The 23028-nt window shown below is 37.7% G+C and overlaps 1 protein-coding gene and 1 pseudogene across 9 annotated transcripts in view; one reads left to right on the top strand and one right to left on the bottom strand.

Moving 5' to 3' along the window:
* HIPK3 (homeodomain interacting protein kinase 3) overlaps nt 1-23028 on the top strand; it is a 147258-nt gene that overhangs the window by 90379 nt on the left and 33851 nt on the right. For all 9 annotated transcript variants that reach the window (XM_037838936.1, XM_037838938.1, XM_037838941.1 and 6 more), the window contains exon 3: nt 12337-12460. In XM_037838936.1, the coding sequence (XP_037694864.1) occupies nt 12337-12460 (124 nt within the window). The remainder of the gene's footprint in view (nt 1-12336; nt 12461-23028) is intronic.
* On the bottom strand, nt 3718-3908 carry LOC119536232 (annotated as a pseudogene).

Here is a 23028-nt window from a genome sequence, read left to right as displayed (position 1 = left end):
GTTCTTGTATCTAGTAAAATGTTATAGCATGAAAAATATTGGGAAGCACTGCTATTTATAACCTCCTGGACCAAGCTCACTCTGGGCATTCTGATTGTTGATGCTATTCTGATCTGCCAGGCTTGCTGGATTTTGTGTCTTCAGTAGCTAAAATGTTGGTACCTTTCCACTTCTGCTCTGACCTTTAGAACTTTGCTGTCTCTTAGAAAGGAATACCCAGGAATTATTGGTCTTTGCTTCCCAGATATTTAGCTCGATTCTAATCTCTTTAGTATAGATGAAAACCATTCTTGCCTTCCTCACTCTTGATTAGCCTGATATGTCCTATTACTTCCTATGTAGAATTTGACCTACAATTTTTTTAAGACCTATTATATTGGGTTGTACTTTATTTGTGTTTATAGAATCTAGTGTGTTCCTATCTGCATCTGCATTTTATAACCATATTTGGTCTTTGCTGACTTTGGAAAAGTACAGGGCTTTAACTTATAAGAATTTGGTTGAATTGCTATTTATGAGTAATCATACCTACTGGCTAGTGGAAGATCACATGTACTAGTGAGCTTATTTCCTAATTGCCTCTGGAAAAGGATGTTATAGTCATATTTAAGATCACAGTAATTCCCATAATAAGAGCTTTATTTTAGTTGAGGTATCTAGAGGGTGTCTGTGTATTTAATGTAAGAGATTATTTAGGTTAAAATAAGTAAATGCGTAAACATCTGAGAAACGGCTTAGTAAAGTGTCAGCTAGAGTTCTCTTAACGTAAGTGTATTTGTATTTCACATTTCCTGGTTAGTCTTAAAATCAAAGGTGATAAATGTAAAGATAAAGGAAGAAATACATTAATGATAAGAATAGCATCTGAGAAGGAGAATTTCCAATAAAAGTCCAGTAGTTTAAGTAATCACAAGAATTATTTATAATAAGGTATAGTAATTAAAAGCTTGGATTCTGAAGCCATGAAACCTGGGTTTGAATCCCAGCTCCTCTTGTGTCTGTTTCATCATCTAGTAAAAGGGTTGTCATGGATATTAAATGAGTTAATATTTATGAAGCATTGGCATTGAGAACATTGATTTCTGATTGCCCTAGAAAGCTAAAGACCAGTTAAAAAAAAAGGCACGTATCAGGTGGGTTTCTTATGTTATGGAATATAACCATGGAAAACACAGGTCAGTTAGTATTTTCCTATTTTATAGAAAATAATGTTAGACATAGCTTTAAGTGAAATGCTAAAAATGACTTTTGTATCAATTTCTAGGTTTTTCTGGTTAGTATGGCTTCCTGCATTTCTTTCAGTCAAAAGATTTTATAATTTGAGATGGTGTGGTATAGAGAAGAAGGCTCTGGAATCAGGCGTTTAAAACCTTCGTTCCACCACTTTCTGGGTGACTTTGGGCCCTGTTATCTGTTGGTCTGTGACAGACAACTCTAAATGTTAGTCGCTTCCAAAAAAAATTAATTATTTCTCATGAGTCTTTGGATTGGCTGGATTCAGCCAAGGCATTCTTCTGTTTTACATGGAAGATGTTATTTACCAGCATTTATTGATCTTGGGGCAGAAGGACAATGCAGAAAACTGTTTTCAAAACATTTTCTTTATATGAGATAATGCATTAAAAAGTCATTCCCAGAATGCTTGGCCCATTGTTAAAGCTGAGTAAATGATATTTTTGTTTGTTTGTTCTTAATTTTTTTTTTTCGTAAGAGAAGTTGTGAGTTTACAGAAAATCATGTATAAAATACAGGATTCCCATACACTACCCCTCTATCAACACCTTGCACTGGTGTGGAATATTTATTACAATTGATGATACCACATTTTTACAGTTGTACTATTAACTGAAGTCCATGGGTTAACTTAGAGTTCACTGTATAGTGTAATACAGTTCCATGGATTTTTTTAAAAAAATTCTCATTCTCTTACCGTATTATACAATCTAACATTTCCCCTTTTAATCATATTCACATGCTTATTTCAGAGCTGTTAATTACATTCACAATAATATGCTATCATCACCACCATCCATTACTAAACATTTCCATCATTCCAAATAGGAAAACGATACATTTTAAGCCTTAATTTCCCATTCCCTATCCCCATCTCAGCCCCTGGTAACCTGTATTTGAGGTCCTGACTCTATGAGTTTGCTTATTCTAATTGTTTCAAAGCAATGAGGTTGTGCAATATTTGTCCGTTTGTGTCTGGCTGATTTCTCTCAACATATGCAAAAAAAATTTTTTTTTTTTGCAAATGGGTATGATGTTTTCAGGGTTCATCCATATTGTCACGTGTATCAGGACTTCATTCCTTTTTATGGCTGAATAATATTTCATTATATGTATATACCACATTTTGTTTATCCATTCATCAGTTGATGGACACTTGGGTTGCTTCCATCGTTTTGTAATTGTGAATAATGCTGCTATGCACATTGATGTGCAAATTATCTGTTCAGGTTGCTGCTTTTAGCTTTTTTAGGTATATACCTAGTAGTGGGATTTCCAGGTCATATGGTTGTTCTATACTTAGCTTTCTGAGGAACTGCCAAACTGTCTTCCACAGCTGTTGCACCATTTTACATTGCCTCCAGCAGTAAATGAGAGTTCCTATTTCTCTGCATCCTCTCCAACACTTGTTATTGTCAGTTTTTTTTTTTTAAACAGCAGTCAGTGTAACGGGTATGGCATGATTTCTCTACCTTAGAGAACAGTGTTCTAGTTTTAGTATTTTTATCTTTATTAAGCTTACCATTTATTCATCTTTTCCAAGTTTGTGTTGCATTTCTGTTATTTCCTTATTGTTAAAGGTTGAGAGAGAAGCATGTTGACATATACTTGTATAGATGTATCATCAGGTGAAGCTGGGATCGTTGTTCCTTTCAGTCTTACTGGGTGACTAATTATCTGACAGAATCATCAGCTACTAGCCCTTAGCTTTGCCATTTCAGAAATTGTTTTGTCAATATCCTAGACTTATCGAGAACTGGGTAGTTCTGACTGACATTAAACTCACAGGAAGCTGAAGAATATCAGCATTATGCTAGTTTATTAACTTTAATGAAAAGCAAAGCTGTTAGGCAGACTAGCTATTTACATCGGCCTAACCATATTCTCTCTATGTAGGAAAACTGAGTTGTGAGTCATATTATGATCAACATTTTCTTGATGAGCATGGAATCAGAACATGAGTTCAAAGTTCAATGGCATCTATAACCCAAGACAACTGTCTCTACTATAAGAATATAATTGTTCCTAAAACTGGGTATATTGAGTTCCTGAACTAAGATGCCCTTTTTTCTAACTCTAGGTGCTAGCCTTTTTCTATCAGTTGGATTTTGGACTTACAAATGTAAATTAAAATGAAACAAAAGAAATTCTGTTAATAGCCAAATTTTTTTTCTGAGTGACAGTCAGACAGTCATTCCCTTCTTTTTTGAAGCATTTATTGCCAGAAGAGTCTTTTCTAGTACTCTAGCAAAAGTCCTGCAAACCATCCAGAATCCACTGTAATTACCTACTTTTTAATTTTTTCCAGCTTACCCACTAACCTGTTTGTTTTGTTTTGTTTTGTTTGTTCACTCACATAGTAAGTTTATTTACAAACATATCCAGTATGCTGTACGAGTTTAACAGAGTTTGATCCTTATTTTAGGACTGAGCTTCTTAAAATGCTCCTCTTCGTAGCTGTTTCATGGATGAACTAAAACGTCCTTATTTCTTAAGAAGTTGGTGTCTTACTATAAAGAAAGTTGCAGCAAATCCAGATCAAAGGTACAAAGTCATCATAACTAGTAACCACCACTGTTTTCCACTGAAAATGGCAAATTCTTCCCAGGACCCTCCTCACAGTGGCTCCTAGAGACCACAGATGTCGTGAACCTCCAAATGCTCTGCCCCAACATGGCGCTGTTGGAGGCTCTGCAAAAAGTGCAGAAACCGAGGGCAGAAGAAATGGCGACACCAACTTCTTACGCTTTCCTGACCTCGTCTTTGGTGTACAAGGACCAAACGGGCAAACCTAAGTTTTATAGCAGTGTTTGAAGTAGTTTTACAGAAGTAGAAAGGATTTTGTCGTAATAAATATTGAAAAATTTGATTTAAAGCAGAGGGCATTTTAGATATAGATTGCCTTTGCTGTCATATAACCTGAAAACTTTTGAGTTTATTTGTGGGTTTGGAAACCAACAGATTTAGTTACACTTTCTGTTCAGTAGATATGTTTAATGTGTGCCTTATCTGCTCTACAGAGGTACAAATGATGTCTATTTCCTGCTATATCCTTAGCACTTACCAAAGTACCTACCACATTTTATTTCTCAGAATGATGTAAAGATCGAAGAAAAAAGAAGTGGAGGACCTTTCCTGTAGGAGTAGAACAGAAGATTTATTTTAAGATTGGTCTACCAGTCAGAATCACTGCTATGGTCATTTCTATACAAATGTGTTTTTAGCACAGAGGTTAAATTTGAGAGCCAATTAAGATGAAAACATTAAACTAATAAGCTTTATTCATTATTGTTAGATTAATGTATTATTATTTCATGCAGTTTAATTATTACAGTTGGTAGAACTCTCACATCCCTTGCAGTTTCATCTAGACTAAATGCTTTAAGGTACTATTTCTCTACTTTGTGATGATTTACAAAGAAAACAGTAATTTATGGCATACTGGGGTAAACTGGAGAGAATCTGGGTGCATTTGTATGGGAGTTGGTGAAGAATTATTGCATTTTCTTTATGATATTTTGTATTGTTAAATAAAATACAAAGCTTTTGAGAAGATAGTTGTTGCGATCTTCATGTCCACAATGACGTGGAATTGTGTCATTCAGATCCCCCTTCAAGAGAACTTACTGCATAGAGCACGGTTGACTGAAAACCTTCAGCTGCTGAATCTTCAGATATGCCTTAGTGCTCAGGCCAAGCCCACCCTTCCTCTGGGCTGTTCCAGCCAATGACGAAGCACAGCAATGATGGAGTCACTAGAGTTGGGCTATTCTTGCTTGGTGGGGGCTTCTTTAACAGGCAGTTTTTCCTTGGAGACTCTCTGGCCAAGAGTTTTTATTAACTGCACTACAATCTGAGGTTCTTTCTACCCAGCTCTTCTTTTGCCTCTCTTTTTTCATAGGTGTCACACCTACTCGAGGTCTGAATGTTCTCTGCCTACACCTTCCCCTGTATCCTTCACAGGCATTTTTCCCAACAGATTTCTTGCACGTCTAATCTGTTTCTCAGAGGCTCTGATCTGAAATGATTCCTGATCATGAGTTTGTAAAGATGGTATCTCCAAATTCTTATCACCTTCAACTAGAAACCTGGCTCATTCATTAAATGGTAGCAAATGGCAGAAGAAATTCTTTGCTTATTGTTCAGTTGATAGAAATGCCTTTCTTACTGTTAACCAGAATTGAAATAATTTTCGTCTCTTTAAATTGTATGTCCAAGAAACTATCATTCTTTCATTTTTCTTTCATTGCCAAATGTGATGTTGAAATTTTGTACATTAACAAATTTCAAATCCTTCGAAGAATTTTTATTCAATATTTAAAAATAATCATGAAGGTCTTATACAGCAATAGCCCTGTTAGTCTTAATAATTCTTCTTTAGAATTTAAATTAGTATATGATTAAACATCGCTAACTGTGCCAGTTTGAATGTATTATGTCCCCCAAAACACCATTATCTTTGATGCAGTCTTGTGTGGGCAGACCTGTTAGTATTGATTAGATGGTGATTCTTTGAGTGTTTCCACGGAGATGCGACCTACCCAACTGTTAAGTGATAACTCTGATTAGATAATTTCCACGGAGGTGTAGCCCTGCCCATTCAGCTTGGGCCTTGATTAATTTACTAGAGCACTATATAAGCTCAGACAGAAGGAGTGAGCTTACTACAGCCAGGAGGGACACTTTGAAGAATGCACAGGAGCTGAGAGAGGAGCTGCATCTTACAGAGACATTTTGGAGATGGCCTTTGAAAGCAGACTTTTGCTCCAGAGAAGCTAAGAGAGGACAAACACCCCAAGAGCAATTAAGAGTGACATTTTTGAGGAGCTGCAGCCTAGAGAGGAACGTCCTTGGAGAAAGCCATTTGGAAACCAGAACTCCAGAGCAGATGGAAGAATGTGAGGAGCTTGATAGAAAAGGCTTAAACTGCTTTGAAGAGACTGCTTGTGGAAATATGGATTCTAAAGATATTTTTGATGAGGTCTTGAGCAGAAATGATGAATGTGTTGTTGCAAACTGGAAGAAAGGTGATCCTTGTCTTAAAGTGGCAGAGAATTTGGCAAAATTGAGGCCTGGTGTTGGATGGAAGGAAGAATTTGAGAGCAACGAGTTGGGATACTTGGCTGGTGAGATTTCAAAACTAGAAGTTGTGGATATAGCATGGCTTCTCCTTGCAGCTTATAGTAAAATGCAGGCAGAGAGAGATAAACTTAGAACTGAACTCTTGGGTTCAAAGAAACCAGAAACTGATGGTTTGGAAAATTCTGGGCTTCCAGGGGTTGGAACCCCAGAAGCTACAGCCCCACGTGAGGATTTAAGCAAACATGGAACCTGACCACCATTCAGTACAAGCCAAGGTTGGAGTTGGAGTTATCCAGAAAGGATTTGTGGAAAGTCCTATTGTCTGACGGCTTTGACCCCTGGGTGCTTCATGCGAAGCCAGCAGGATTTTTACGAGATTATTATAGACAGAGCTGCTGCCGGTCTAGACTGGAGGAGACAGACAAGGAACAAACTGAAGGAAATATTTCTTCAAAGACAGAGCCATGGAGGTTGAGGTCTGGAGTCAAGAGGTCTCGGGCTGGAAGAGCCAAGTGGCCCACACATATGGAAAGGGAGAGTTTGCCCAGGAGGTTGAGGGTGGGCCTTCCGCCTCGATATTCAGGAAGACTGCTGTCACCCCAGGCCTCAGAAAGGGTGGAGCACATTCCCCAGGGATTGGGGAGAGCCTGGCTGCCACCCCACTGTTCTGAAGGGGTTGAGCCTGTGCCCCGGAGATGGAAGAGAATCCAGGTGCTGCCCCAATGTTTGAAGAGGGTGGGGCCGAGAAGGTGGTCTCTCCAATGTGTGGATTTGTTGGAGCACTCACCCCAGCGTTTAGAGAGAAAAGGGCTGCTGCATAAGCCTTTGGAATGTATGGGACTGTCTCTGTCTCAAGCCCCAAGGATAAAACATCGTTCTGTAAAATGACTCTCAGACTTTGGAATCTAATGGAGTTTGCCCTGCAGGTTTTAGGAACTGTTTTGGTCCTGTTTTCCTTTCAGTTTCTCCTTATGGCAATGGGAATGTTTATCCTATGACTGTCCCTCCTTTGTATATTGGCAGTACATAATTTGTTCTAAGTTTCACAGATCTACAACTATAGGGAAATTATGCCTTACGACAGACCATGCCTGTAACTGATTCTGATGGGATCTTGTACTTATTGTTACTGAAATGATTTAAGTTTTTAGGATATTGTGATGGGATGAATGTACTTTGTGTATGGAAAGAGCATATCATTTTGGGGTCAAGGGGGTGGAATGTGCCAGTTTAAATGAATTATGTCCCCCAAAATGCATTTTATTTGATGCCATCTTCTGTGGGCAGACGTATTAGTGTTGTTTAGATTCTAATTCTTTGATTGAGTGTTTCCGTGGAGATGCGACCCATCCAACTATAGGTGGTAACTCTGATTAGATAATTTCCATGGAGGTGTGGCCCTGCTCATTCAGTTTGGGCCTTGATTAGTTTACTAGAGCACTATATAAGCTCAGACAGAAGGAGTGCGCTTGCTACAGCCAAGAGGGACACTTTGAAGAATGCATAGGAGCTGAGAGAGGAACTACAGCTTACAGAGACATTTTGGAGATGGCCTTTGAAAGCAGACTTTTGCTCCGGAGTAGCTAAGAGAGGACAAACACCCCAAGAGCAATTAAGAGTGACGTTTTTGAGGAGCTGCAGCCTAGAGAGGAACATCCTGAGAGAAAGCCATTTTGAAACCAGAGCTCTGGAGCAGACGCCAGCCAGGTGCCTTCCAGCTAACAGAGATTTTATGGATGACATTGGCCATCCTCCAGTGAAGCAGTAGCAAACCGGAACACTAGCAAATCCCTTTTTTACTTCATACTTTTGGCACTGAATTTTTGCTTTGACTCTTTTTTGTTTTGATTTTTTTTATTGTGAAATATAACATATTTACATAGAAGTGATAACTTTCCAAGTGCAATTTAACAAGTAGTTAGACTTGTTATTACACCATAATTTCAAAGAATGTTATGGGTCACAGTTCCACAGTTTCAGTTATTTCCTTATTGTGAAATATAACATATATGCAAAAAGGTGATAACTTGCAAAGTACAATTCAACAAGTAATTATATTGGAAATTTCCAAGAATGTTATGGGTTACAGTACCATAGTTTCAGTTATTTCATTATTGTGAAATATATATACAAAAAGATGATAATTTTAAAGTTATAATTTAACAAGTAACTATATAGCAAATTTCAAAGAATGTTATGGGTTACAGTTCCACCATTTCAGTTCTTTTTTTCTAGCTATTCTAGTACCCTAGCAACTAAGAAAAAGAAAATTATATAGAGATGCCGTATTTGTAATCCTTTGTTAAATTCTGTCTTGTCTGTTGCTACCCTTTCCTCTAGTTTAAACACTTTCCCGATCTTCAGGGATGTCTAGGCAGTGACCATCCTAACTTGTTCATGTTGAAAAAGGGTATTGATATTATGGGAAAAGGGGACACATCTGGTTGTTGTTGAATCTTTTTAATAAACTCTTGTGCCCATTTCTCTTTCTTTCTGCCTAGACTTCTATTTCTCAAGGCCTAGTTCAAATTTAGACTTCTCTGTGATGTTTTCCATGGTATGACCCATTCTGTGTTGGAATGATTTATTTAAGAAATGTTTACTAATTGCATATTCTGTGGTAGGTTCTGAAAAAGAAGGGATAAGATCTCCCTCTTCTCTAATTTCTTTTGTATGATATTTGTGAATACATAGGATTGATAACCCTAATGTGACCTGTTTTTCCTCTTACTACCACACAATTTAGCACTTCCTTATATCTGAATGTAATATATGTATGTACATCCACACAAACATTTATTGATTAGGTCTTTTGTTGAAAGAATGAAAACTTTTCATAACTATGTCTTAAAGATCTTTTATACCTCCTAGCATCTCACCATGTTGCTTATTCATTTTCAACAAACACTTCTGGATTGATTAAAGGTCTAAGTATTAATTATAGCACAAAGAGTCAGAAGAAGAGTCACTATCCTTTGACTTTATCCTGGTCAGAAGAGTGGTAGGGAGGGAGTGGGAGAGTCTGACTTCATTGGTCTGACTTCTTGAATTGAGGGCATTGGTTTTCAGCTTTGACTATATATGTTGGAATCACTTGGGGGCTTTAAAAAAATATTGCTGCCTAAGTCCCATCCTCAGTGTTTCTCATTTAATTGGTCTGGAGTGTGACCAGAACCAAGTGACTGTAATGTGCAGCCAAGTTTAAGAACCACTGCCTTAAGAGATAATGACAACCAGCAATCTCAGTTGAAGAAATTAGCAGAATGTTTATTCTGTTTAATTGGCTTAGAAAGTGTTATAATAAATATATTATTTCCAAGAGGGGATTGTGCATTCCATCTTAATCTTGAATAGGCCTCTACTTTTACACTCCACCCCCCAACACACACATATGTACATGCATACGTATACACTGAGGGGTCCTGGGAACAGTGGTCTGACAACTACTTAAGTACTTCATAATCAGCTGGGGTGCTTGTTAAAATGAAGATTCTTGGGCTGCATTCCTGGTCTTTTGAATATTATGCACATTAAAGTTCACAAATCTAGCCAAGTTGCACTAGCCCCACCCAAATGGCACTCTTGCATGAACTGGAATGGCAGTTAATATAGAAATATATGGGTGGTGGAGCCTGAGCAGGTTGAGGAGGGTGTCCATGTGGAGGATGAGGGTGATCTGTGGCAGCAGTGGCCCAGTACAAGGCATTTGAAGCATAAACAGAGTGAGGAGAGTGTCCATACAGAGGAAAGATCTTCTGTAGGATAAGAAAGGTGACTCTTTGCATGTGGGCAACCTGGTGCAAAGTGACGAGGGGATCCATATTGGGGGCTGGCTGGTGCAAGTGTCAGAGCCCAAGAGGATTGAGGGTATTTATGTTGGGGGGGAGAGTGGTGCTGACCTATGGTGCATTTAAGCTTGAATGGAGTGAGCTCTTGTAAATTGGAGAGGAGCAGTGCTGGTCCAGCAAGGGATGTTAGAGGTGGGTGTTTATGTGGTAGGGGCTGGGAGGGTGACAGTGAGGAGATTGGTTACTTACAGGAGCACTGATTAGTTAATGAGAGCCAGGTTTATCACTGATAGAGAAGGGAATTGCAAATATGGAAAGGGGGGAAACTAAAATTGGAATTTTAGTTTGGAATTGGATATAGCTAGATTGGCATTGAATATATCAATGTGAACTCGTACTTTAAAATATTTATCTGTAAAGGTGTGTGTATGTATGTATACTATATGCATATGTGTGTATAATTACACATGTACTATATGTATATTTATATATACATGAGTAAGCCTGGGAACATCTCAATGATAATGACATGGACTCCAGCTCACAGATCTTGTTTTCTAAGTACTGTTTTCCACTAAAAGAAACTAGGGATTTGTGGAGAAGTGGCTTCTTCCAGAGCTGGGGCAGAGAAAGAGCACTATCTGGTGAAGCCAGAAAGCAAAGAAATGATCAGAGAATGATTGGGGACATGTCTAAAAGAACATAAAGGCTTGAAGGAGCTCTCATTGGTCAAATCTGGGTAAATTTGGATATCAAAATAAATGATACTAGAGTAGATTATAACTCATTGAATAAAATAGGAATTAATCTATATTTGTGCAGGTAAATGTGAATACATTGAAAGTTTGGTAAGGAATGGGATATTTATGTAGTTTCAAATTGAAATCCCTCAAATACTTAATTAGAAAGGAAAAAGAGGAACTTTATAATGGAGAAGTCTAGGAGACGCCATATTAATCAAGTGATAAGAGCAATGGGACAAATCAAAATTGCGTTGCTGCCTGATGCGGTATGAGAAAACATCATTTTTGTAGTATTTCTCCCAAAGATGTATAATCAATCTAATTATGAGGAAACATGAGACAAACCCACACTCAGGGACATTCTACAAAATAGCTGGCTTGTAATATTTTATGCCAACATCATGGAAATCAAGGAAAGACTGAGAAACTATCCAAATTGAAAGAGACTAAAATAAATATGACAATTAAATGCTATGCATGATTCTGAATTTGATACTTTTGCCATTATTCGTATAATTGGTCAACTTGGAATGGGGTCTGAGACTTAAGATGGTAGAGATGTATCTATGTTCATTTCCTGATTTTGATGATTGCATGTATAGGGGTTATATAGGGGAATATTCTTGTTTGTAGGAAATACAATACAAAGTATTCAGTGACTTGGCAAATTACTCTCAAATGGTTTAGGAAAAAAAATATTCCTTGTAGTGTTCTTAGAACTTTTCTGTAAGACTGGGATTGTTTTAAAATTAAAAATACACACAAATTTAGGATGGCTGTAGTGTGTATGACTTCCTCTGGAATTATACACTTCCCTATATGTGCAGGCTCTCTTAGAAGTATGTTCTTCTCACGGGAAAGCCATGTGAAGTAGCAACGTAATTTATCTGGGAATGAGTACATTTTCCAAGCAATCAAAATCCTCCAAGTGCCAAAATGCCTTTTTACTATTGATTTATCCTCAACTTTCTGCCTTTTTAAATAGAATACTTGGTTTTGTCTCTTCTGGGTGGCTAATGGTCCTAATTTTGTGAATATTTATTACTGTGTTCTGAATTAATAACTAGATATAGGTCCACTTTTAGCCTTTGGGGTTTTTGTTTTGTCTTGTTTTGTTTTGGTCTTATCCCTCAATGTCTGTTTTTCTGTTCTATTGATGTCATAGTGCCTGCATGCAATAGTTGGTCAGTTCTCTTTCTAATCTGCTATTGTGTCAAAAAACAAGATCCATGTGTATGTTTTTTTATGTTATGTTAAGAAGATTCTATAATGAATAAGGATTTAGATATAGTTCCTTGGTAAGAGTAATGTTATGTAATGCCAGTAGGGCCCTTTTCAGTTGAATGCTGGGTTGTGGCTAGGTTTCAGAGTTCTGAAAAGTGCGTAGTTAATAAAAATGGAATATTCTACCAACTTTTCTTAGAACGTCAGCTGAAATCAGGAAATTTTAAAGGAAAACCACCCTGATGATTTGTTTTTTTAAATTTCAGAGCTCCAGAGATTATATTGGGGTTGCCATTTTGTGAAGCCATAGACATGTGGTCGTTGGGATGTGTGATTGCAGAATTATTCCTTGGATGGCCACTCTACCCAGGAGCCTTGGAGTATGACCAGGTAACAGCATTGTCATGATAAGCAAGTAAAACTGATCGAAAATGAAGAACAATAGAAATACACAGCTCCAGGTAGACAGGACATGTGAAAAGCTTTTTAAAATAAAATGGAAAAACTTAGGGTATAGAATTTAAATTCAGGATTGCAAAAATAGTATTTGATTAATAAAACCCTCTCATAATGCAGAAAAAAGTTTTCATAACCAAAATTACAATTCAAAGGCCCAAAAACCAGTTTTGTAGACCTCTTGGGAGATTTTGCTGTATCAATTCTTTTTTTTTTTCTTTTTTTGTTCATTGATTTTTTTACACTGTAGATATATAGAGGATTGGACTGCATCCGTTTAAATAATTGTTTTTGCTTGGGTGACAAACTTTGATGATGAATGAAACGTTAGCCTCTCTCAAGGTATAAAAGCTCCTAAAAGGTATTATAACTTTGGTCTTAAAGCGGCAACCATTATTGGTCTTAAGTACCTCACAGTCACCTTAATGCTCTTCAGTTTTTCAGCTGTTTTTGAAAGGCAGGGTTAGCACTGTTTAAATGAGTCTTTATAGAATCCGGGAAATTACCTCATTAAACCCCATTTTTCATTGTAGTTTTCAGGTATGTTCATTAGCCTTGCCAAGCTGGTAGACAATGTTGTTTGCATTTTCTTGATTTTTAAAATAAAGATTCTTTTTGGAGATATTTTCATCTTACTCATTGTTCTTGGAAGAGTTTCATCATAGTGTCTCTCTTATTAGGCGAGATGTACTCATTTTAGTGGAAAGTGTTAGTCAGAATTAGCAAAGTAGTTATATTAATTTGTATTTCTGTTATTGGCTTATAGTGGATAAATGTAATTTTTATTTAGATGATACACTGTTGAACATCCAGTCAAGCAGTAGAAAATAAAATAGAACATTTTAAAGTACACATAACCTCTAATTATATGTTGTGCCTTAAATCTGATTTTCAGAACGTAGTTTTCTATTTCAAAAGGGATATGGAAATAAGTAATATGAATGACTTAAGTGTTCCTGAAATGGCTGTCAGAGTCATTTAATCTTCTTTTTTTTTTTTTTTTTTTTTATAATTCCAGACCACTCAGAACAGTTTTGAGCAGATAGGACATCTACAAATCAAAGAATTAGAGAATATTGGCAAATATCTTAGACATTACCTGATCTGATCTTTTTTTTTTTTTATTTTGAAATAAATTCAAAGTTACATGAACAGTTGCAAAAACAATACTAGCCCTATACACAGAATTCCATCATACGCTGACCCCCCTCCCCCGATAGCTCAATCCACCAACTTTAACATGCTGTCACATCGCTATTTCTTTCCCTCCCTATCTATCATCCATCATCTATTGCTCTGTCTTCTGAACATATGAGAGTTAGCTGCACACATCCTTGAGCATACACTATAATTCACGTATACATTTCCCATGAACAAGAACATTCTTTTATGCCATCCCATTAAGCCCAGCTAAGAAGTACAGTAGATTCAACAATGATACAAAGCTTACATTCTTTATTTCCTTTTCCTTATGTCTCAACTGTGTCCCTTTGAGCCACCTGTCCTCTATCCTCCAGTCCCATCCAAGTTCATCCTTAGCATTCAATTGTCATCTAGTTAGACTTTTTTTTTCAGTTGTGGAAACATATATACAGCCTTAATCTTCCCATTCCACCCCCTCCCTAGCCTTTCATTAGTGGGATTAATCATGATTAGAATGTTGTAATGCTCTTTCCCACCATCCATTACTAGAAATTTCCCTTCACCTTAAACAGCAACCCTACACTCATTTCTTAACTCCCCATTGCCCCTTCCCCCATTTCTCTTAACCCAAACTCTACTTTTCATCTCTATGGTTATATTCTCTGATAATTTCTTTGTGTTTACTGTGGGGCTTAAAATTAACCTCTTAAATCCATGTCAATCTTGTTTTTCTTTGATACCACCTTCACTTCAATAGGGCACATAAACTATGTTCCTATACTCCTTCATTCCCCCACCTTTATATAGTTGTCTAAAATTACATATTTTACATTGAGTTCAAAACCACTGATTTGTCCTTAGAGTTTGTGTATTTTATATCATGTAGGAAGTAAATAGTGGAATTACAGTTCAAAAATTATTGACTTCTATTTGTATTCCATTGTGGTTGGAGAATGTGCTTTGAGTATATTCAATTTTTTTTTTAAATTTCTTGAGGCTTGTTTTATGTCCCAGCTTATGGTCCCTTCTGGAGAAAGATCTGTGATCACTAGAGAAAAGTGAGTGTCCTGGTGATTTGGGATGTAAGGTACTATATATGTCTGTTAAAATTCTCTATATCTCTTTCTCCTTTCCCTGTCTCTCCTCCAGCAGGGCTCCCCTCAGAATCTGAAGTAGGGCAGGTCTTTCATCGGCAAAGTCTCTTAGCATTTGTTTGTCTGTGAAAAATTTAAGCTCTCCCTCAAATTTGAAGGAGAGTTTTGCTAGATAAAGTATTCTTGGTTGGAAATTTTTCTCTCTCAGAATTTTAACTATGTCCTGCCACTGCCTTCTCGCCTCCATGGTGGCCACTGAGTAGTCACTACTTAGTCTTATGTTGTTTCCTTTGTATGTGGTGAATTGCTTTTCTCTTGCTGCTTTCAGAACTTGCTGCTTCTCTTCAGTATTTGACAGTCTGATCAGAATATGTCTTGGAGTGGATTTATTTGGATTTATTCTATTTGGAGTTCGCTGGGCATTTATGCTTTGTGTATTTATATTGTGTATAAGGTTGGGGAAGTTTTCCCCAACAATTTGTTTGAATACTCTTTGTAGACCTTTACCCTTCTCTTCCCCTTCTGGGACACCAATGAGTCTTAAGTTTGGACTTTTTATATTATCTATCATATCCCTGAGATCCATTTTGATTTTTTTGATTTTTTTCTCCATTCTTTCTTTTGTTCTTTCATTTTCTGTACTGTGGGCTTCTAGGACACTGAGATGTTGTTCAGCTTCCTCTAGTCTTGTGTTGTGAATATCCAGAGTCTTTTTAATTTGGCCAACAGTTTCTTTTATTTCCATAAGATCTTCTATTTTTTTATTTACTCTTGCAATGTCTTCTTTATGCTCTTCAAGGGTCTTCTTTATGTCACTTATATTCTGGGCCATGGTCTTCTTTTTTTTTTTTTTTTTTTAATTAAATTCAGTTTTTTTTTTTTTTTAATTAAAGTCAGTTTTATTGAAATACATTCACACACCATACAATCATCCATGATATACAATCCACTGTCCACAGTATGATAACATAGTTATGCGTTCATCACCACAATCTATCTCTGAACATTTTCCTTACATCAGAAAGAACCAGAACAAGAATAAAAAATAAAAGTGAAAAAAAACCACCCAAATCATCCCCCCATCCCACCCCATTTGTCCTTTAGTTTTTTTTTTTTTCTTTTTTTTCTTTCTTCTTTTTTTTCTTTTTAACTTTCCCTTCTTTTTTAAATCAACTGTATGAAAAAAAAAGTTAAAAAGAAAACAAACATACAATAAAAGAACATTTCAAAGAGACCAAAACAAGGGAGTAAGAAAAAGACAACTAACCTAAGATAACTGCTTAACTTCCAACATGTTCCTACTTTACCCCAAGAAAGTTACATAATATAGCAACATTTCAGTGAACTTGTTCCTACTACATCCATCAGAAATTAACAGACCATAGTCATTTCTGGGTATCCCCAGAACGTTAAATAGCTTATCTGTTCTTCTTGGATTATTGTTCCCCCTTCCTTAATTGCTCTCTACTGCTAGTTCCCCTACATTCTACATTACAAACCATTTGTTTTACATTTTTGAAAGTTCACATTAGTGGTAGCATATAATATTTCTCTTTTTGTGCCTGGCTTATTTCGCTCAGCATTATGTCTTCAAGGTTCATCCATGTTGTCATATGTTTCACCAGATCGTTCCTTCTTACTGCCGCGTAGTATTCCATCGTGTGTATATACCACATTTTATTTATCCACTCATCTGTTGAAGGACATTTGGGTTGTTTCCATCTCTTGGCAATTGTGAATAATGCTGCTATGAACATTGGCGTGCAGATATCTGTTCGTGTCACTGCTTTCCGATCTTCCGGGTATATACCGAGAAGTGCAATCGCTGGATCGAATGGCAGCTCTATATCTAGTTTTCTAAGGAACTGCCAGACTGACTTCCAGAGTGGCTGAACCATTATACAGTCCCACCAACAATGTATAAGAGTTCCAATTTCTCCACATCCCCTCCAGCATTTGTAGTTTCCTGTTTGTTTAATGGCAGCCATTCTAATCGGTGTTAGATGGTATCTCATTGTGGTCTTAATTTGCATCTCTCGAATAGCTAGTGAAGCTGAACATTTTTTCATGTGTTTCTTGGCCATTTGTATTTCCTCTTCAGAGAACTGTCTTTTCATATCTTTTGCCCATTTTATAATTGGGCTGTCTGTACTATTGTCATTGAGTTGTAGGATTTCTTTATATATGCAAGATATCAGTCTTTTGTCAGATACATGGTTTCCAAAAATTTTTTCCCATTGAGTTGGCTGCCTCTTTACCTTTTTGAGAAATTCCTTTGAGGTGCAGAAACTTCTAAGCTTGAGGAGTTCCCATTTATCTATTTTCTCTTTTGTTGCTTGTGCTTTGGGTGTAAAGTCTAGGAAGTGGCCTCCTAATACAAGGTCTTGAAGATGTTTTCCTACATTATCTTCTAGGAGTTTTATGGTACTTTCTTTTATATTGAGATCTTTGGTCCATTTTGATTTAATTTTTGTGTAGGGGGTGAGGTAGGGGTCCTCTTTCATTCTTTTGGATATGGATATCCAACTCTCCCAGCCCCATTTGTTGAAATGACTCAGTTCGGTGACTTTGGGGGCCTTATCAAAGATCAGTTGGCCATAGATCTGAGGGTCTATCTCTGAATTCTCAATTCGATTCCATTGATCTATATGTCTATCTTTGTGCCAGTACCATGCTGTCTTGGCAACTGTGGCTTTATAATAAGCTTCAAAGTCAGGGAGTGTAAGTCCTCCCACTTCGTTTTTCTTTTTTAGAGTGTCTTTAGCAATTCGAGGCATCTTCCCTTTCCAAATAAATTTGATAACTAGCTTTTCCAAGTCTGCAAAGTAGGTTGTTGGAATTTTGATTGGGATTGCATTGAATCTGTAGATGAGTTTGGGTAGAATTGACATCTTAATGACATTTAGCCTTCCTATCCATGAACATGGAATATTTTTCCATCTTTTAAGGTCCCCTTCTATTTCTTTTAGTAGAGTTATGTAGTTTTCTTTGTATAGGTCTTTTACATCTTTGGTTAAGTTGATTCCTAGGTACTTGATTTTTTTAGTTGCTATTGAAAATGGTATCTTTTTCTTGAGTGTCTCTTCAGTTTGTTCATTTCTAGCATATAGAAACATTACTGACTTATGTGCATTAATCTTGTATCCCGCTACTTTGCTAAATTTGTTTATTAGCTCTAGTAGGTGTATCGTTGATTTCTCAGGGTTTTCTAGATATAAGATCATATCATCTGCAAACAATGACAGTTTTACTTCTTCTTTTCCAATTTGGATGCCTTTTATTTCTTTGTCTTGCCGGATTGCCCTGGCTAGCACTTCCAGCACAATGTTGAATAACAGTGGTGACAGCGGGCATCCTTGTCTTGTTCCTGATCTTAGAGGGAAGGCTTTCAGTCTCTCACCATTGAGTACTATGCTGGCTGTGGGTTTTTCATATATGCTCTTTATCATGTTGAGGAAGTTTCCTTCAATTCCTACCTTTTGAAGTGTTTTTATCAAAAAGGGATGTTGGATTTTGTCAAATGCTTTTTCAGCATCTATTGAGATGATCAATTGATTTTTCCCTTTCGAGTTTTTAATGTGTTGTAATACATTGATTGTTTTTCTGATGTTGAACCATCCTTGCATGCCTGGAATGAACCCCACTTGGTCATGGTGTATGATTTTTTTAATGTGTCTTTGGATTCGATTTGCAAGTATTTTGTTGAGGATTTTTACATCTATATTCATTAGGGAGATTGGCCGGTAGTTTTCCTTTTTTGTAGCATCTTTGCCTGCTTTTGGTATTAGATTGATGTTAGCTTCATAAAATGAGTTAGGTAGTGTTCCATTTTTTTCAATGTTTTGAAAGAGTTTGAGTAAGATTGGTGTCAGTTCTTTCTGGAAAGTTTGGTAGAATTCCCCTGTGAAGCCATCTGGCCCTGGGCATTTATTTGTGGGAAGATTTTTGATGACTGATTGGATCTCTTTGCTTGTGATGGGTTGGTTGAGGTCTTCTATTTCTTCTCTGGTCAGTCTAGGTTGTTCATATGTTTCCAGGAAATTGTCCATTTCTTCTACATTATCCAGTTTGTTGCCATACAGTTGTTCATAATATCCTCTTATAATTTTTTTAATTTCTTCAGGATCTGCAGTTATGTCACCTTTTTCATTCATTATTTTGTTTATATGGGTCTTCTCTCTTTTTGATTTTGTCAGTCTAGCTAGGGGCTTGTCAATCTTGTTGATCTTCTCAAAGAACCAACTTTTGGTGATATTTATCCTTTCTATTGTTTTTTTGTTCTCTATGTCATTTATTTCTGCTTTAATCCTTGTTATTTCTTTTCTTGTACTTGGTTTAGGATTGGTTTGCTGTTCATTTTCTAGCTTCTTCAGTTGATCCATTAGTTCTTTGATTTTGGCTCTTTCTTCCTTTTTAATATATGCGTTTAGTGCTATAAATTTCCCCCTTAGCACTGCTTTTGCTGCATCCCATAGGTTTTGGTCTGTTGTGTTCTCATTTTCATTCGTCTCTATTTATTTAGGAATTTCTCTTGCTATTTCTTCTTTAACCCACTGATTGTTTAGGAGTGTGTTGTTTAACCTCCAGGTATTTATGAATTTTCTAAGTCTCTGATGGTTATTGACTTCTAATTGTATTCCATTGTGGTCAGAGAATGTGCTTTGAATAATTTCAATCTTTTTAAATTTGTTGAGGCTTGTTTTATGTCCCAGCATATGATCTATTCTGGAGAAAGTTCCGTGAGCACTAGAAAAGTATGTGTATCCTGGTGATTTGGGATGTAATGTCCTGTAGATGTCTGTTAAATCTAATTCATTTATCAGATTGTTTAGGTTTTCAATTTCCTTATTGGTCTTCTGTCTGGTTGATCTATCTATAGGAGAGAGTGATGTGTTGAAGTCTCCCACAATTATTGTGGAAACATCAATTGCTTCCTTTAGTTTTGCCAGTGTTTCTTTCATGTATTTTGTGGCACCTTGATTGGGTGCATAGACATTTACGATTGTTATTTCTTCTTGCTGAATTGCCCCTTTTATTAGTATGTAGTGGCCTTCTTTGTCTCTCAAAACATCCCTGCATTTGAAGTCTATTTTATCTGAGATTAATATTGCTACACCTGCTTTCTTTTGGCTGTAGCTTGCATGAAATATTTTTTTCCATCCTTTCACTTTCAGTTTCTTTGTGTCCCTGTGTCTAAGATGAGTCTCTTGTATGCAACATATTGATGGTTCATTTTTTTTGATCCATTCTGCGAATCTATATCTTTTAATTGGGGAGTTTAATCCATTTACATTCAACATTAAAACCGTGAAGGCATTTCTTGAATCGGCCATCTTATCCTTTGGATTATGTTTGCCATATTTTTCCCTCTCTCTATTAATATCCTTTATTGTACCCATACCGAATCTCTTTAGTACTGAACCTTTCTCCAAGTCTCTCTGTCCTGTCTTTGTTTCTCTGTCTGTAGGGCTCCCTTTAGTATCTCCAGTAGGGCAGGTCTCTTGTTAGCAAATTCTCTCAGCATTTCTTTGTCTGTGAAAAATTTAAGCTCTCCCTCAAATTTGAAGGAGAGCTTTGCTGGATAAAGTATTCTTGGCTGGAAATTCCTCTCACTCAGAATTTTAAATATATCGTGCCACTGCCTTCTTGCCTCCATGGTGGCTGCTGAGTAGTCACTACTTAGTCTTATGCTGTTTCCTTTGTATGTGGTGAATTGCTTTTCTCTTGCTGCTTTCAGAACTTGCTCCTTCTCTTCTATGTTTGACAGTGTGATCAGTATATGTCTCGGAGTGGGTTTTTTTGGATTTATTCTATTTGGAGTTCGCTGTGCATTTATGATTTGTGTATTTATGTTGTTTAGAAGATTTGGGAAGTTTTCCCCAACAATTTCTTTGAATACTCTTCCTAGACCTTTACCCTTTTCTTCCCCTTCTGGGACACCAATGAGTCTTATATTCGGATGTTTCATATTATCTATCATATCCCTGAGGTCCATTTCGAGTTTTTCAATTTTTTTCCCCATTCTTTCTTTTATGCTTTCATTTTCCATTCTGTCATCTTCCAGGTCACTGATTCGTTGTTCAACTTCCTCTAGTCTTGTACTATGAGTGTCCAGAATCTTTTTATTTGGTCAACAGTTTCTTTAATTTCCATAAGATCATCCATTTTTTTATTTAGTCTTGCAATGTCTTCTTTATGTTCTTCTAGGGTCTTCTTGATTTCCTTTATCTCCCTTACTATGGTCTCATTGTTCATCTTTAGTTCTTTGAGTAGCTGCTCTAGGTGCTGTGTCTCTTCTGGTCTTTTGATTTGGGTGCTTGGGCTTGGGTTATCCATATCGTCTGGTTTTTTCATATGCTTTATAATTTTCTGTTGTTTTTGGCCTCGTGGCATTTGCTGAACTTGATAGGGTTCTTTTAGGGTTTGTAGACCAGTTGAAGTCCTTATCTCTAATTTATCAGATCTACAGCTTCGTGGAGTACACTTTCTCTAACTAACCAGCAGGTGGCGTCCACGAGCCACCTGTTCTCCACAAGCCAGATCTCCCCTGCTTAGCCTTTTTGGTGAGTGGGGGAGTGAGTCTTGTGGGGCCCAATTGGTGTACCAAGCTTGCGTGTGTAGTTGGTGTTGCCTGCCCTGTATGTGGGGCGTGTTTCTGGGCAGTCAGGGAGGGGGGGTGGCCCTAACAATCAAATCTCCCTGATGATCCTAGAGTTTTAAAGCTGCTGCAATAGTCTGATCCTTCAGTTCAGTCCTGCCACAGTTTGTCTCTGCCACTGACCCACAAGTCTTTGGTATTGGCGTATGGCTCCTGAGACTTGCAAGTGGGCCCCTCTTCCAGGCCGTGCACCCCGGGTCCTCTGTTGAGGGATGACTGTGCTATGTCACAGGTGAGTGCCGTCCCCCCAGGGCAGTTCTGGGCTGCTGGGCTGTGTAGGGAGGCTCCCAGTCTGCTCAAATGATGGCTGAATGGTGCTTTGTTAATTCACACTGCTCCACCTTCCCAGCTCTGGGACATTCAGCTGAGGTTGCAGGGAAGGCTAATGTCCACGCCCAGTTTTGTGGTGTGTGCCTGTTATTTGAAGGACTTCCGTCACACTGGGTTGTCTGTGGCAGCTCTGGGCTATGGGGCTGGCGATGGGCAGGAGTATTTCCTGTCCCCCAGGATGGGGGCTGTGAGCGGACACCCCCCTTTTCTTGGGAAGTTGTGTTGTTTAGTGAATTTTCTCAGCCACTGGATTATTGCCTTTTGTCTCAGAGCTCTCTTAGTTCTGCTCTTGACTTGCCGTGCCCAAATTGCAATTCTTTGAAGCTTTCTGTATTGAGCTTCTTAGAGTAATTGTTTTAGAAAAAGCAAAAAGGATTTAAAAAAAAAAAAAAAAAAAAAAAAAAAAGGCCCTCCTCAGAGATCTAATGGGTTATTGAAATGCTAATAGACAAAGCAACCAGGGCCATTAAGGAAAGCTGCACAGGGCAGAGAGATCAGCTTTGCTTCGGGATTTGCATATGCGCCTCAAGGCCTGAGCTCCGCCCTTCCCCCCTCTGCATTCACCAGAACTCCAAAAATCCTCCGCTTTTATTTTGGAGTTTTTCGTGTTGTTTTTTTTCTATGCCTGTCTCCTCTCTGCTGGGCTGGCTGCTCTCAGAGTCTCTGGTGTCTGGTCTCAGTCTATCTATGGTTGGAGTTTGAATCAGTAGAATGAGTTTCCGATAAGAGCAGCCACTGCAATTCTCCCTTCTCCTTCCCGGAGCTGACAGCCCCTCCTCCCCGGGGACTGAGCCTGGCAGGGAGGGGCACGGGTCCCCTGGCCGCAAAAACTTACAGATTTCGCTGATCTCAGCAGTTCCACGTTTTCATGAGTGTTGTATGAAGTATGCCCAACGTCAGATTGCTCTGTGGTGTCCAGTCCACGCAGTTCCTGGTTTTTTACCTACTTTCTTGGAGGAGTAGCTAAAACTTACAGCTCACCACTCTGCCATCTTGCCCCGCCTCCTGTCCTTTAGTTTTTATCCCCATTCCTCCACTCATCCATACACTAGATAAAGGGGGTGTGATCCACAAGGTCTTCACAATCACACTGTCACCCCTTGTAATCTACATTATTATATAATTGTCTTCAGGAGTCCAGACTGCTGGGTTGGAGTTTGGTAGTTTCAGGTATTTACTTCTAGCTATTCCAATACATTAAAGCTTAAGAGGTGTTATCTATATAGTGCATAAGAATGTCCACTAGAGTGACCTCTCGACTCCATTTGGAATCTCTC

The sequence above is a fragment of the Choloepus didactylus genome, chromosome 6 (genome assembly GCF_015220235.1).
Source record: "Choloepus didactylus isolate mChoDid1 chromosome 6, mChoDid1.pri, whole genome shotgun sequence".
NCBI classification, from domain to species: Eukaryota; Metazoa; Chordata; class Mammalia; order Pilosa; family Megalonychidae; genus Choloepus; species Choloepus didactylus.
The sequence above is the reverse complement of the archived record's forward strand: the minus strand, read 5'-3'. Positions and strand labels throughout refer to the sequence as shown.